At 32.5% G+C, this 13213-nt stretch overlaps 1 protein-coding gene and 1 long non-coding RNA gene across 4 annotated transcripts; both read left to right on the top strand.

Moving 5' to 3' along the window:
- The first annotated feature begins 161 nt into the window (after window positions 1-161).
- On the top strand, window positions 162-6359 carry LOC108853045 (uncharacterized). Of its 3 annotated transcripts, XR_008944978.1 has the most exons (6): window positions 162-645; window positions 736-872; window positions 4752-5102; window positions 5180-5402; window positions 5613-5772; window positions 6007-6359. It is a non-coding gene; the product is annotated as an uncharacterized LOC108853045 (long non-coding RNA). The 3 variants fall into 3 exon arrangements; XR_008944977.1 differs by lacking the exons at window positions 5613-5772; window positions 6007-6359 and having other exon boundaries at window positions 171-645; window positions 5180-5551; XR_008944976.1 differs by lacking the exons at window positions 4752-5102; window positions 5180-5402; window positions 5613-5772; window positions 6007-6359 and adding an exon at window positions 1299-1713 and having other exon boundaries at window positions 193-645.
- Window positions 6360-6710: 351 nt separating this feature from the next.
- On the top strand, window positions 6711-7321 carry LOC130511943 (uncharacterized). The gene has a single exon (XM_057009882.1). The coding sequence runs from the start codon at window positions 6847-6849 to the stop codon at window positions 7048-7050; it is 204 nt and encodes a 67-aa protein (XP_056865862.1). The 5' UTR covers window positions 6711-6846; the 3' UTR covers window positions 7051-7321.
- Window positions 7322-13213: the final 5892 nt, after the last annotated feature.

Below are 13213 nucleotides of genomic sequence, written 5' to 3'. Positions count from 1 at the left end.
TTTTTTCTTGGGCAATTAGAGACACTGCCACACTGGTACCTTTCTCTTTCACTTAGACCATGATTATCGCTGTATGTTATATTGGGTATCAGAATAAATGAGCAATTAAAGAAAATAAAAAATGGCAATTATCACTTAAGACGTATCTTAATTAAGCGACACAAAATACGGATGTTGTTTGCCACGCGTCGTACTGTAGGTCATTTGGAAGGAGAAAAAGGGGAGCAAAGATCAGTTTCATCTCGTCGACGAAGTCAAGCAAATCGTCTCGTGGTTCCTCTCCTTCTCTACTCCGAACCAAAGAAGTCTCCGTCACCGATTTGAAGCGACCGAGAGAAGAAGAGGATGATAACTCCACCGCCGATGTCGCTTCCATGGAGACGGATCACTCGGCTCCGGCTGCTAACGAAGAGCAGACAAAGGAGCCTGCTTGTTTCTCCTCTGTGATTCCCGGGTGGTTCTCTGAGATGAGTCCCATGTGGCCAGATCAGTTTCTCGTTCTTGTTTATCATAAAGATATCTCCTTTTTGATTAAAAAAAGCTGATGTTTTTTTTTTTGGGATTGCAGGAGAGGCACACTCTTTGAAGGTTGATAAAGTTTTGTTTCAAGGGAAGTCAGATTACCAAGATGTTATTGTTTTCTAGGTAACACCAACAACAACAAAGCAATGACCTTTGCTCTGTTTTATATGTATAATTTTTTCAATTATGAGTTGTTCCCTTTGGTTTATTTAGTCTGCGACATATGGGAAAAGTGTTGGTTTTGGATGGAGTAATCCAACTTACGGAGAGAGACGAATGCGCCTATCAGGAGATGATCACTCATCTTCCTTTGTCCTCTATCCCTGAGACAAAGCAATGACCCTAAGAAGGTAACAAAATTCTCAAAGCTTTTATTGCATCTCTTCCTTTGTCCTCGATAATAAATGATGCTGGTTGAGTATAATAAATTATTGAATTTAGGGAATTAATGTTCTGGTTAGAAAAAGATTGTGGTTGAAGCTGGTAATAAATGGATAGGAATCGATGTAGATGTTGTGTTGAGTGTTTTAGATAAATGTTAAGTCCGTATGGTTGTGATGAATGTTTTAGATATTTGTCTTGTCTTTATGGTTGCTCTTCACTTCCTTTTATTAAACACGGGACCTCCTTCTCTTCTTTATCATCCTTCAAACATTGCTCATCTCTGTTCATCTCTTCTGTCTTCTCATTCTTCTCTTCGTTATCATATTTTAAACACATCTCTTCTTTCTCTTCGTTATGGATTATAACACGTCTCTTGTTGACCTTCTCAATAGTCAACAAGATATTGTGTTTGAGTTAGGAGAAGATACTGTGTTTGGCACTCAGGGAAGCCAAGAGCATCCAAACGTTGGTGACACTCCTTCAGAGCGTAAAGAACGAAGAACATGGACGCATACAGATGACATAGTGCTCATCAGCGCTTGGCTAAACACGTCAAAAGATCCCTTAGTAGCTAATGAGCAACGTTCTGATTTTTTTTGGAAAAGAATTGCCGCTTACTTTGCGGCAAACCCGAAGATTAGAGTGGGTGAAGAGAGGGAGCATGGTAACTGTAAGCAACAGTGTTTTGTATAATAAATAAATTTTATACAAAATTTAAATCTATGTTTTAAATGTTTTCTTTTATAATGTTTTGTATAATAAATAAATTTTATTTTTATTTAAATTTTTTTAAGAACCCCAAAATAAGAGACTTGCATTGGAGGATCTAAAAATTCGTGTATCTTATATAAGTCTCTTATTCTCACATTAACTACTAATATTATTAAAAAATAAATAAGATACCCATTTTGAGTATCAGGGATAATCATGGTCTTAAAAAGCGAGTCATATATGGGGTTTCTTACAAAATAGTACAACTATAAATTTAAGGTATATCGCTAGAATGTTTCTCAAAAAAAAAAATATACATATCGCCAACGTGAAATTGTTTTTTTTTTTTATTGAAGTTCGATTCTATTGAAAAAGTCTACTATTCTAAAACAGATTAATTTAACATACTTTTGCCTCCGTCTAAAAATTGTACAGATCTTCAGACACAAAACCTCCTAATCATTAAACAGATAACCCGTTGTAATATACTATATTTCGATTCTTTTTTTTTGCTTAAGCTTTGATATATATTTTGGAATTGCATCTGTAATTTTATTATAGTGGATTATGTATATATTTCATAGTTTGTTTAAATAATTTAAATCACATGACCGTGGAGAATTGGGTGGTAGTTTTCTTTTTGAATTTTGACAAATGAAATCTGAAGCTGACGAGCACAAACACGTACATGTCCACACTCAAACCCGTTTATTTCCCACGAGGAAAATGTTTAGCTCGTTCGATATTATCTGTGTTGACTTGGTCGGTCGAGTGTAGCCGTTATTTGAGTTATATAATATTTTAAGTTTTTATATTGTAAATGTTAACACACACATTCGGCAAATTCATGATTCCGAAACGACATATTGGCTAGAAAACAGTAAACTATGTTAGCTCTATAACAACTTGGATACAAAACAAGGTTCTCTTCTTGTCGTAATTGTTTGCCTTTGACTAGTTGAAACTGGGTTGCTCTCACTTTCTCCAGAACTATTGTATACCAAGCTGATTAGCTGAGCCTTTTTTATGGTTGTGTTTGTTGTTTTTTTTTTTCTTTTTTGGCTCAACAACTTACTTTCCATTAACCACCTTAAACATTTACACAAGATTTATCAACTTCAATAAAAGTTTTCAACCACACAAACACTACAGAATACAACTTAGGGAAAAGAGACGCCTTTTTCTGGACTATCTAAGCCACATGCGACTTGATAATATAAAGACAAAACCGTAACTAAATATTGTCTACTTTTTCTCTTATTTTTTTCTTTATAACCAAAAAAATGTTGAGAATTTGAGCAGTAATTTATCTGTCTCCCAAAAAAAACACGTAAATCAAAATTTGAATTAACTAAATTGTTTACAGATGTTGACAAAAAAACTGTTTACATCTGTAAACAATTTTTTTTGTCAGGACCTGAGTATGGTTGTGGCAGGACCTGGGTATGGTTGTTTACATCTGTAAACAAGAACTGACAAACACATGTATGAACATTATATTGTGGCAGGACCTGGGTATGGTTTTGATTAAGAATTCATTCAAACTTCTGAACATTCAATTTTATGTGCATCAATGAATGGAAAATTTGGTTAACTATTATTCCCTCTGTTCCCAAAAGTAATATTTTAGATTTTATTCTTGTTCCATAAAAATAGATTTTATATATTTTAAGGTATTTTTTATATTTTTGAAAAATATTAATTGTGAATATTCAAATTGATTAAATTTTATTGGTAAATAGTTATTGGAAAGTGTATGAAAAATAGTAGTAAATTAAATTTTAAATATTTATTATATTTTTAATAATTAAATAAATTTAAATATTTATTATATCTTTAATAAATGTGAAAACTTTAGAAAACCTTATTTTATGAATGTAGTAGATAGTAAACGAATACTATTAAGAACCTTGGCTATTATCTATGGAACATTCATAATTAATGACATTAGGTGTAAATGACAACTAATCATTCACAGTATTGTAGGATTCTAATAATATTTATTTTGTAAAGTGAACACTTCCACTTCCAACTTATTTAGATTCTCATAAATGAGATGACAGACTTCTAGAATATAAAGCATCGACGTGGAGCTAAAACTAGCCATAAAATTATGTAATGTTTATTACAATTGCAGCTAATGTTGACAAACAAATAATTGCAGCTTATCTTTAAAAATAATTTTAAAGTTAATATATTCAGTAGAGATTTCGGTTAAACCAACTTTCACGACCTAAATCTATACTATTAAACCAAATGACAAATACGACAAAGAAAAAGTGAGAAGTAAATAAATTAAATAAAAATCCAGATTTTTTGGGTCCGATTGGTAATGATTGTAGTTTTAAAATTTTTACTATAGAAAAAAAACTTTTTAGATTTTTTGTTGTGGTTTTAGATTTTATTACTGTAAATTTATTGAAAACCTAAAAATTACTTTGAATATTTGACTATGCTGAACACTATTTGAAGAATTGTAAAGTTATTTGAAGAACTGTAAATTAAATGAAAAATTTAAAGTTTGATTGCTTTGAATTTAGTATTGTATAAATAAATATGATCGTGGACATCACATACATTAACTACGATCACATCCTCTATCACCAAAACCACAAGATATATATTAGGCCATAGGAGGCACGAATGTATACATTTTGAGTTCGGCCCAGATAGACACGAACATATACATTTTGAGTTCGACCCAGATAGAAATGCATTATGATATTAGCCCGTTTGGATATTCCCAATTTACAAGTTTACATGTGTTTGTGTTAACGAAATATTGTGGAAATGATAATTTTCTGGTTTGCTCCACACGGGTTGACATCTGCATTTTTCCTCATATCAGCCAGTCTAGTAGACCAACAGCTGAGTTATGGGATCATATCTGTTATGCTGCGCAGCTCTCTATCTTATAGAGTCTGCTCAGCCACGCCCCTACTCCACATATCCTTTGCCGATGGGCCACGATAAACGGTCCTAATACTCATAAACTAATAATCTTAGGATAACCTGAAAGACAACATCAAAATGGTTAATTAAGTGCAGGTGTCGAAAAGATTCAAAACACAATGGATAAAACGTAATTTTTGTAGAAGTTTTTAGATGGACTTAACTACTTATATATGTTTCAGGTTGTTGCAAAACTCATGTGTACAATTGAGAGAGAAGAAGTTCCAGATGATTTAAAGCAAACTCATTTTTATCAAGTTTCAGTTTTCACAAGTTGGGTTGATGAATATCATGAAGGAGGAGGATATAGAGGGACAAGTTTGAGAACTAAAGAGAAACATTGATTCTTTAACATCTTGGAGTGGGAAAGGTGTGATTGTTTGTCTTGGAGATTAGAATTGGGCAGTCTGGAGCAACGGTCATTGAATTACAATGCAGCGGATCATCTACTGAAGGATATAGGGAGATTAGTGTATGATTGTAGCATCACAGGAGCCAAGTTTGGCGTGTTCACTAACCCTCCACGCTTCCAGGTTTCTCTATTGTTCTTATTTTTTTTTCTTTAAGAATATTGATAACCAACTCGATGTTAACTCACTTGACCTTTCAGTGTGGCAACGGGAAGAGAGATTCGAGCTTACCGTGGAGCCGGAGTTGATGGAGAAGTTATAGTACAGAGGGTGTGGATAATTTGCTAATGGTTTGTTGGAAGAGTGGGGGTGAAAGAAGTTTTTCAAACGGCTTTAGTAACGGTCAGAAACGGCGGAAAGAGGGCATAAGTGTAATTAATATGATAATATGATGGGAGGTATACGAGGAGGAAGGATTCATGGGTACTTGTCTACCCAACATAATCCAAGGATTCATTAGTGCAATTGAGTACTTCTTTCTTCTTTGAGATTATCTTCTTTTGTTAGAACTTTGGTTACATTGTTTTCTATTCACCTAAATTGCTTTCTACTCAAAAGCATTATTGAGTGTAGTATAGGTCTTTGAGATTGCAACTATTCTCTGCCAAAAGAAAATAACCTTTTCTTTTGCAGGTGTTGGCTGCTCTGCTCCCCCCACACCCCCCCCCCCCCCTCCCCCCCTTGGAGGTCGAGAAGGTGGTTGTAGTGACTAATGACATCTACATATCAAAATTGTGAAACACACAAAAAAAAAAGATAAAGAAGATCGATATGAATCTAAAAAATCAAAAAGGTCAAGAAGAAAAATGAATAGAAAATTACCATTTACCTTTAATATATTATTCTATATTAAATTATAAAATTAGGTTAGATCGTGGTTATGATAGTGTAAATGATATAACCTAATTTCCTAAACTAACATGAGATCATATATTAGAGAAAAAAATAATTTTCTATCTTTTCAGATTCTTCTTCGTTTTAATCTTCTAGATTTATCTTTGTGTTTCCCATATATATAATTGAATAGGTCATATCATCGATCTCACAAGCAGACGCCCATGAGAAGTTGATGGCCAAAAAACGTTTTACAAGTATAATGGTGAATCGTCAAGATGAGCGTGTGATCACTGATCACGACGAAGCGATAATAAGGAAAACCATTCCATGGATGGGAAACCAGGACACATGTTTCTTGAAGTTGCAGCAGATAGAACTGAAGAAGAAGAATAGTCAAGACACACGATCTGGTCTTTCAGCTACGATTAACGCTAGTTACTAACTTTATCGTGTTACATAAATATGCACTATGTTGTGTTTGGCTTGTGCTTGTTTACTACTCTTTGGACTAGAACGAAATTGGAACTATTAACTTTCTGTTTGCAATGCATGATTAGTATGATAACGAATTGCACAAGTTGTTCCAACACGGAAACACGTAGAGGTGAGTTCTCTGGATTCATGTTTTGTTTACTTATTTTGAAACCTGAGATGAGACTAGACTTGTTTCTTTCGTCGACTTAAGTTTTGTTCCCATCTCTTAAAAATCTGTATTTATGCTAGGAAAATACATGGCTTATATTTCGTGTTATTTATAATTTCATTATAAAAAAAAAAATACATATACCGTTGGTGACTATACCACGTAATCCTCCTTCCATCCTCTATAAATTGATTGTCATTGTAAAGCTAAACCCTACAGCAGAGTCCTTGTGAGCAAAAGAAAACATCTTCACACTTTATAATATTTTCCCTTTCTGGTAATATTTTCTCATTTCTTGTTCTTCACACTTCCAGAAGCAGAGACAAGTCCAGAAGATATATATCGACACAAAAAGGGATCTCTGAGTAAGAAAAACAAAGAAGAAAAATGTGTTTGGAGTTTGTGTATCACGAGGAGAAGACAGAGCTTGGTCGCCAACAAGCACCGGGTGTGTGTCCATACTGCGGCGGAAAAGTGGCGGCGGTAGATACTGAGACGAAGTGGTTGTTCTGTTTCTTACCACTCTGTTTCAAGGTCAAACGCAAGTACTCTTGTTCCTCCTGTGATCGTCGTCTCGTCTTGTATTATTGAAAGATACATACAGAGCAGCAGATGAAGGAAAGAAACAGAGGAGAGGAGTGCTGAGAGTCTGTTATCTAATTTATTTGTTTGTTTGTTTTGCTCCTCTAGATGTTGAGATTTTTTGCAGATTTCTCCCTGTAATTTCTGAATTGCTAAAAACACCCCTCATGGTGGTGACATTGGTTAAGTTCATTGAGTTTTTTTTTTCGATGTAAATAATTTCGTTTGTTGCGTGAGTGGATTCAGTATTGTTTAAATAAATATTGTCATTCATATCTGATATTGCTATTCTTTTTGTTCATTTCAGTGATTAATAACTCAAAGGCATTCTATAGATTTTATCTTTTGTATATGTTGGAGGGATATGAACAAACACAAGGAACACATTGAACACCATGTTTTAAAAATAAGATGGAGATTACTGATTTTAAGGTGAATATGAAAATATGAAATTCGAGCATCTTGTTTTCACCTTTACCGCAACGATCAACAGAAAATATATAAGATAAATAATTGAAGATCACAAATATATTTAGAGTGATTGATAAGAGGGTTTCTGTGTTCTTCAGTTTGGTGTTTCTTCTCCTGCGTTGGATCGATTCAATTCTTTTTTCATGTGGCTCGATTATGCTGCTTAGTCTTATGTTGTAGCAATAAAATACGCTGTAGAATCTCCTTCGGTTGACCAGTATATTGGGTTGGTTAAATTTTTAGTTAAAAAACTAAGAACCGTTTCATAGTCTCTCCGATCTGGAGCCTTAGTCTGGAGGTTTGGAGAACTTGCCTGCAAATGTATTTCAAAAACGAATTCCACCTCTATAATCCTTTTTATTAATATATTAAAAAAATCAAAGAGTGTTTCTGTATAAGAATGAGGCCAAAGTTTTGCTGTAGCGTCTTAGCTGGCCTGACATGATATGGACAAAACAAGAAAATAAATTGTTGTGGTCCTAAGAGTTACGATACAAATCATGTATCTCTAACGTTCACTTATTTAGAGAATAAATTTATGTGTCCACTAAAAAGTGTAGAAATGAATCTTCTTATTAATTAGTCGGCTTCGTTGCATACTCGAGTATCTTTTACTTTGATTCCACTTTGTTAGGAGCCCTCATAAACCAAGAAAAGTATAAAGTTTGTATCAAAGTACATAGCCAGTGATGACATAGTTGATGTAGAAGCAAAATTAATTCCATTATAGTCGAATTAACATAAACATATGGAAAATATACGTATATTTTTGTTTGTAGTGGTATTAATTTAACATGTGATTCTATTTGAAAACCGAGTTTTAAAACCAAATATAACTTAAACATGTGATATATTTATTAAGTCAGTTTCCTATTTATCGCACTCACGTTAACTCTCACGTTGGTTGATTACAATGATACCCTTAATGAATCAAATATATATTTAATTATCATTATTATATGCCTGTTTTATTTTATTTTTCCTTTTTTATTTAGGTTTCTTTGTATTTTTTATTTTAAAATAACCTATATATCTAAAAAATTAAAAATTAAAAAAAAACGAAAATACATTTTATATATAATGTAATTCATAAAAAGGAAAGTTCACAAAATAATCTTGATTTTAATTCTTAAGAGAGTTAATTTTTGAGATATCTAATAAAAATATTACATCTAATTTAGTTTGATTTTTAAAACTTTCAAAATATAATATATTATAAAAAGGAAAAGTCTAAAAAATTTAAAAACTGAATTTAGAAACGAAAATATATGTACATATAATATGATTTCATTAAAAAGAAAAGTTCACAAAATAGAGTTATTCCATTTAAAAAAAAACATAAAATTTACTTTTGAAGTAAAAAAATAAATTATTTATATCTATTCTTTCTTTGCTGGAAAACTATATTTTCATATAATTTGATTTCATAATAATGAATTTCACACATATAAATAATCTTGCTATTAGAAAAAAAGAAAATTGTATTTGTTTTGACAAATTTTTTTGAATAATAAAAAATATATATTTTCAAAGTGATTATATAAAATAATTAAGTAACGTAAATTGATATAATATAATTTCTTAAAAGTAATCACAAATAGTTTTACTGCTTATTTTTAAGAGATAATAAAATACAAAATAAATTTCAACAATAAACACATTTTGATCAAATAATTATAAAATATTTTTTGATCAAAGAATAGAATAACACTAATTTTTTAAACGAGGTAGGTATTAAATTTTATCATAATTAAAAAAAAAATCTTAGCATTTATTTTCCTTTTTAATTTTATGTTTTATGTTTGTGGAACTTAATATAACCATAATAAAAATACCCTAGAAAATCTGAGTTTTCATTTACAAGATTATTTAAAATATTTTTTTAATTTAAATAAATTTCAGTTTACCATTCAACATATCCAAAGCATAAAATTATTTAAAATTTATAAAATATTTTTATTTATTAATTACTTATATTTATAACTTAATATTGTTCATCACTTTATCTTCTAATATTTGTTTAAAAGATTAACATATAATTTGATAAATATTACCAAAATACATACACATTTAATTAAACGATAAATAAAATAAAATTTGACTTAATTATATAAAAAAAATTATACTTCAGTTTTCATTTGAAAAAAAAATGTTTAACTTAGTATACTCACAACATGAGTGATTTGATTAATCCAACTTATATCTAAAATCATAGATTTAAATACAATAAGAATATATAACTTTATAATAATATTTTATTTATTTTATAAATATAAATTATAGGATAACTCAAAACATATTAACAAGTGAAAATAAAATATTAATCAACTGTCACAATTTAGTTATTTTGTAGAATTTATATATATGCATTAGATTTCAGAATATTATTGTTATATTAATTTATATAAGTAGGAATCAGACACTTAAGTTTATTTTTTTATTATTTCATTCTAAGAATAATATATCTTAAGTTATACATAGTTTTACTAAAATATATTTAGATATCTAAGACAACAACCAATTTAAATGCAAATAAGAAAATTAATCAAAATTTAAATATATTTTGAATAAAAATATTGTAGTTGAATTTATAAAAATATATGTAATCCAATATATCCAAATGATAACTAAATCGACCATAAAAACAATTAAACTGATAGAAGATAACATATCTAAAATCATGTCTAAACTAAATTAATGTAGTATTATTGATATAAATTTTACATACAAATTACAAACTACTTTAAAACTAAAACTAAATATCAATCAATTATTGTAATATATTCACTTTACAAATATTTATATCCGTGCATGAGCACGGGAAAATCACCTCGTAATAAGTGTTTAGCATACATGTAACCTGCTTAAAAAGATTATCGATGTAAATATGTTAAACATTCGATGATGCTTTATACAATCATATATACCAAAATAATATCAAATATAGAAAACCAGATTACATATTAGATTTACAACATGAAACCACCCAAGTCAATCTCTTTGCAATGTTTGCTATAGTTTATACAGTGTCAAGTTGTTTTATTCATCATCAATTTGATAGTTTCAACTCTTTTATTCATTTCAAATGTAGTGGATTACTACGATAGTCAATACCTACCTCTTTATAAATGTATAGTTTATACATTGTTTTGATACACTTGGTAGATACCCAGAATTGCCCACAGATTTCAACGTCTACTTAAATGCAAATACAGAAACTTTCCGTATTTGTATCATTTAGGTAAGATTTTTATTTTAACATCAATGATTTTAGGTAAGATCTCTAAAAGATATTATATTTTTATAAGAGAATCATGTTGGAACAAGTCGTACAAATTGATCAATTTCTACAAAAATAATAATAATTTTATGGAATCACATGTACATGATAAAAGGGACAGAGCAAGAACAGGTGGACAAGTGTTGGGATGTCACTTATCATCTTCTTGCTGGTGGATAAGCCCAAAAAACTCTCCTTCAGTCTTCTCCTATCTCTTTCTTCAAATTCGGGACGTGCGTACAGTGCCATATCTTATCACATATCGAATTCACACACATAAATTCTCGATTATATATGTGACATAATTGTAGCAACAATAGAAAAATTTTCACGCATAGGTTTTCAGTTTTCATTATTCTACTTTCATTTTTTTTTTTTTTTTTTTTTTTTTTTTTTTTAAATATTTACTATTAAATAACATCCCGAAAAACGGGTTTCAAGTCTCGAATACAAGTTTGATTTGAACAAAATTTCCTAGATCATACATAACAACACTAGTTTAGTGCGCCCACCATACCGACACGTTCTGCTAGAGTGCTCCGTAATCCTTAGAATATCATTGACCGTTCTCTTCACCGATGATGACCACTTGAAGGGTGAGGTTTACCTTGTTGCCTTGGATGCCGGTTCTTCTTGTGTCATCGTTGAAGTAGCTAGACTCTGATGATCTCTTCAAACTTGCATTCTCGACTGACATTAAGCTCTAAGATCGAATGGTATAAGGACAATGGACTTACAAAGAAACCCGAAGCCTCAAGAACCAAAAGACCACGGATGCAACAAAGCTGCGATCAGCAGACAACAAGCAAAGTGCATCCCCACTAACAACAGGCTGTAATGAAGGCAAAATCAACAGTTCAAGAGCTTTAGTTCCTGCATAAGAAATAAAGATTAGTCTGCTAGGAAGCCAAACAGCCTCCAAAGCATCGGGATAACCAATCTTCAACCAAGTCTCCTCGCCGAGAGAAGTCCGACTGACTCAATCGTGCTTCAGAACCGACGCCTTGGCCCGAGCTGGAGAACCCAAACCCAGTCTCCTACACGCTGCAAGAACACACATCGCTGGAGAGGCAACAAGTATCAATACAGCGAAACCTTAGCTTCTCAGATCCACCTGACCCGAGCAAACTTGAACCTGACTCGTGATGAGATAAGACAAACAGAGAGAAGCTGTTGAAGGCTGGATAGACTGCCATAGACGACAGAGTCTCAATACCCACTCGAGCTTCACACGCAGGGATCCCAGAGAAACCATGACCACACAGCCGCAAGAATCACTAGGTACGCACCTTCATAACCAACGAAGCCTCTGTTGGGCGGAGGCAAAACCGAAACCCGAGACGAGACACCAAGCCTCGGTTCACAGAAAGCCAACAACACCTCTTCACACGACCGCTGTCGCATAACAAGATGAAGAACAGAGAAGAGAGTCTCACTCGACCTCACGCGCCGATATCACCACGTACAACGACGGGATCTACAAATGGAAAACGAGATCCGCGGGTGCTCGTACCTTAAAAGCCGACTCCGTTCACACCACAGTCCCCACCGCCTCGTTGATTCTCCAGACGGCAACCCGACCACCAGATCTATCACTCCCCGGGAAGATCTAGGTTTCCGGTAGCGAGAGTCCTACCACAGAAGCAGACATGTTGACGGCGAGGGAGATGTAGTTGAGGAAGCAAAGGGAAAAGGAGATCGAGGGAGAAGATGCCTCCGGCGTCGGAGCTAACGCACACCCGCTCTTCCGCCGGTGTCTCCGAACGCCGGAGCGAAGGCCGCTTGCTTTGTGTTTTGTTTACTTGTCGTAGAGAGAAGGTGGAGAGTTTAGAGAGAGAAGGTCCACTCAACAGTCACCTTTATTAGACTTTCATATATTAGACATGAATGTATGAATTCAGTTTATAATATTGACTAGTGTTTCTTTTTCTTTATTTTTCTATTGTCTCATAGGTTTTTAATTTCTATCACATTGATGAAAATTGTAAAATTTGATAGATGTGTTGGGAGTAGATAAAAGGTTTGATATTCAAACCTAAAGTCACTGTCGCTTGATACTCTCGTGTCTTTTCTGTGCCCGAAAAGCCAAGCTTACAGTCTCTCCTGAGTCCCTGACTCCCTCTCTCTCTATTATTGTTTTTCTTACTTGACGTGGCCCGTTGATATATGTTTCGATGTTATTTCGAGTAAAGAAAAAATGCTTCGAAATTATAAAAGTGTTATGCTTTTGTTTCACGTACAATTACCTTAAAAATCGCAATCAACTTTCGCCAAATGACAAAATCACAACCACTAATCACACGACCACTTTATGTCTTTCGATCAACTCAGACGGACAATTCGTAATTTGTGTTACGATTCTTATGGTCCAAATGATTTACAAAGGTTGGATGAAATTGATAATTAATAAAATGAAAACTA

This window comes from Raphanus sativus, chromosome 4, assembly GCF_000801105.2.
Source record: "Raphanus sativus cultivar WK10039 chromosome 4, ASM80110v3, whole genome shotgun sequence".
Taxonomy (NCBI): domain Eukaryota; kingdom Viridiplantae; phylum Streptophyta; class Magnoliopsida; order Brassicales; family Brassicaceae; genus Raphanus; species Raphanus sativus.
The sequence above is the reverse complement of the archived record's forward strand: the minus strand, read 5'-3'. Positions and strand labels throughout refer to the sequence as shown.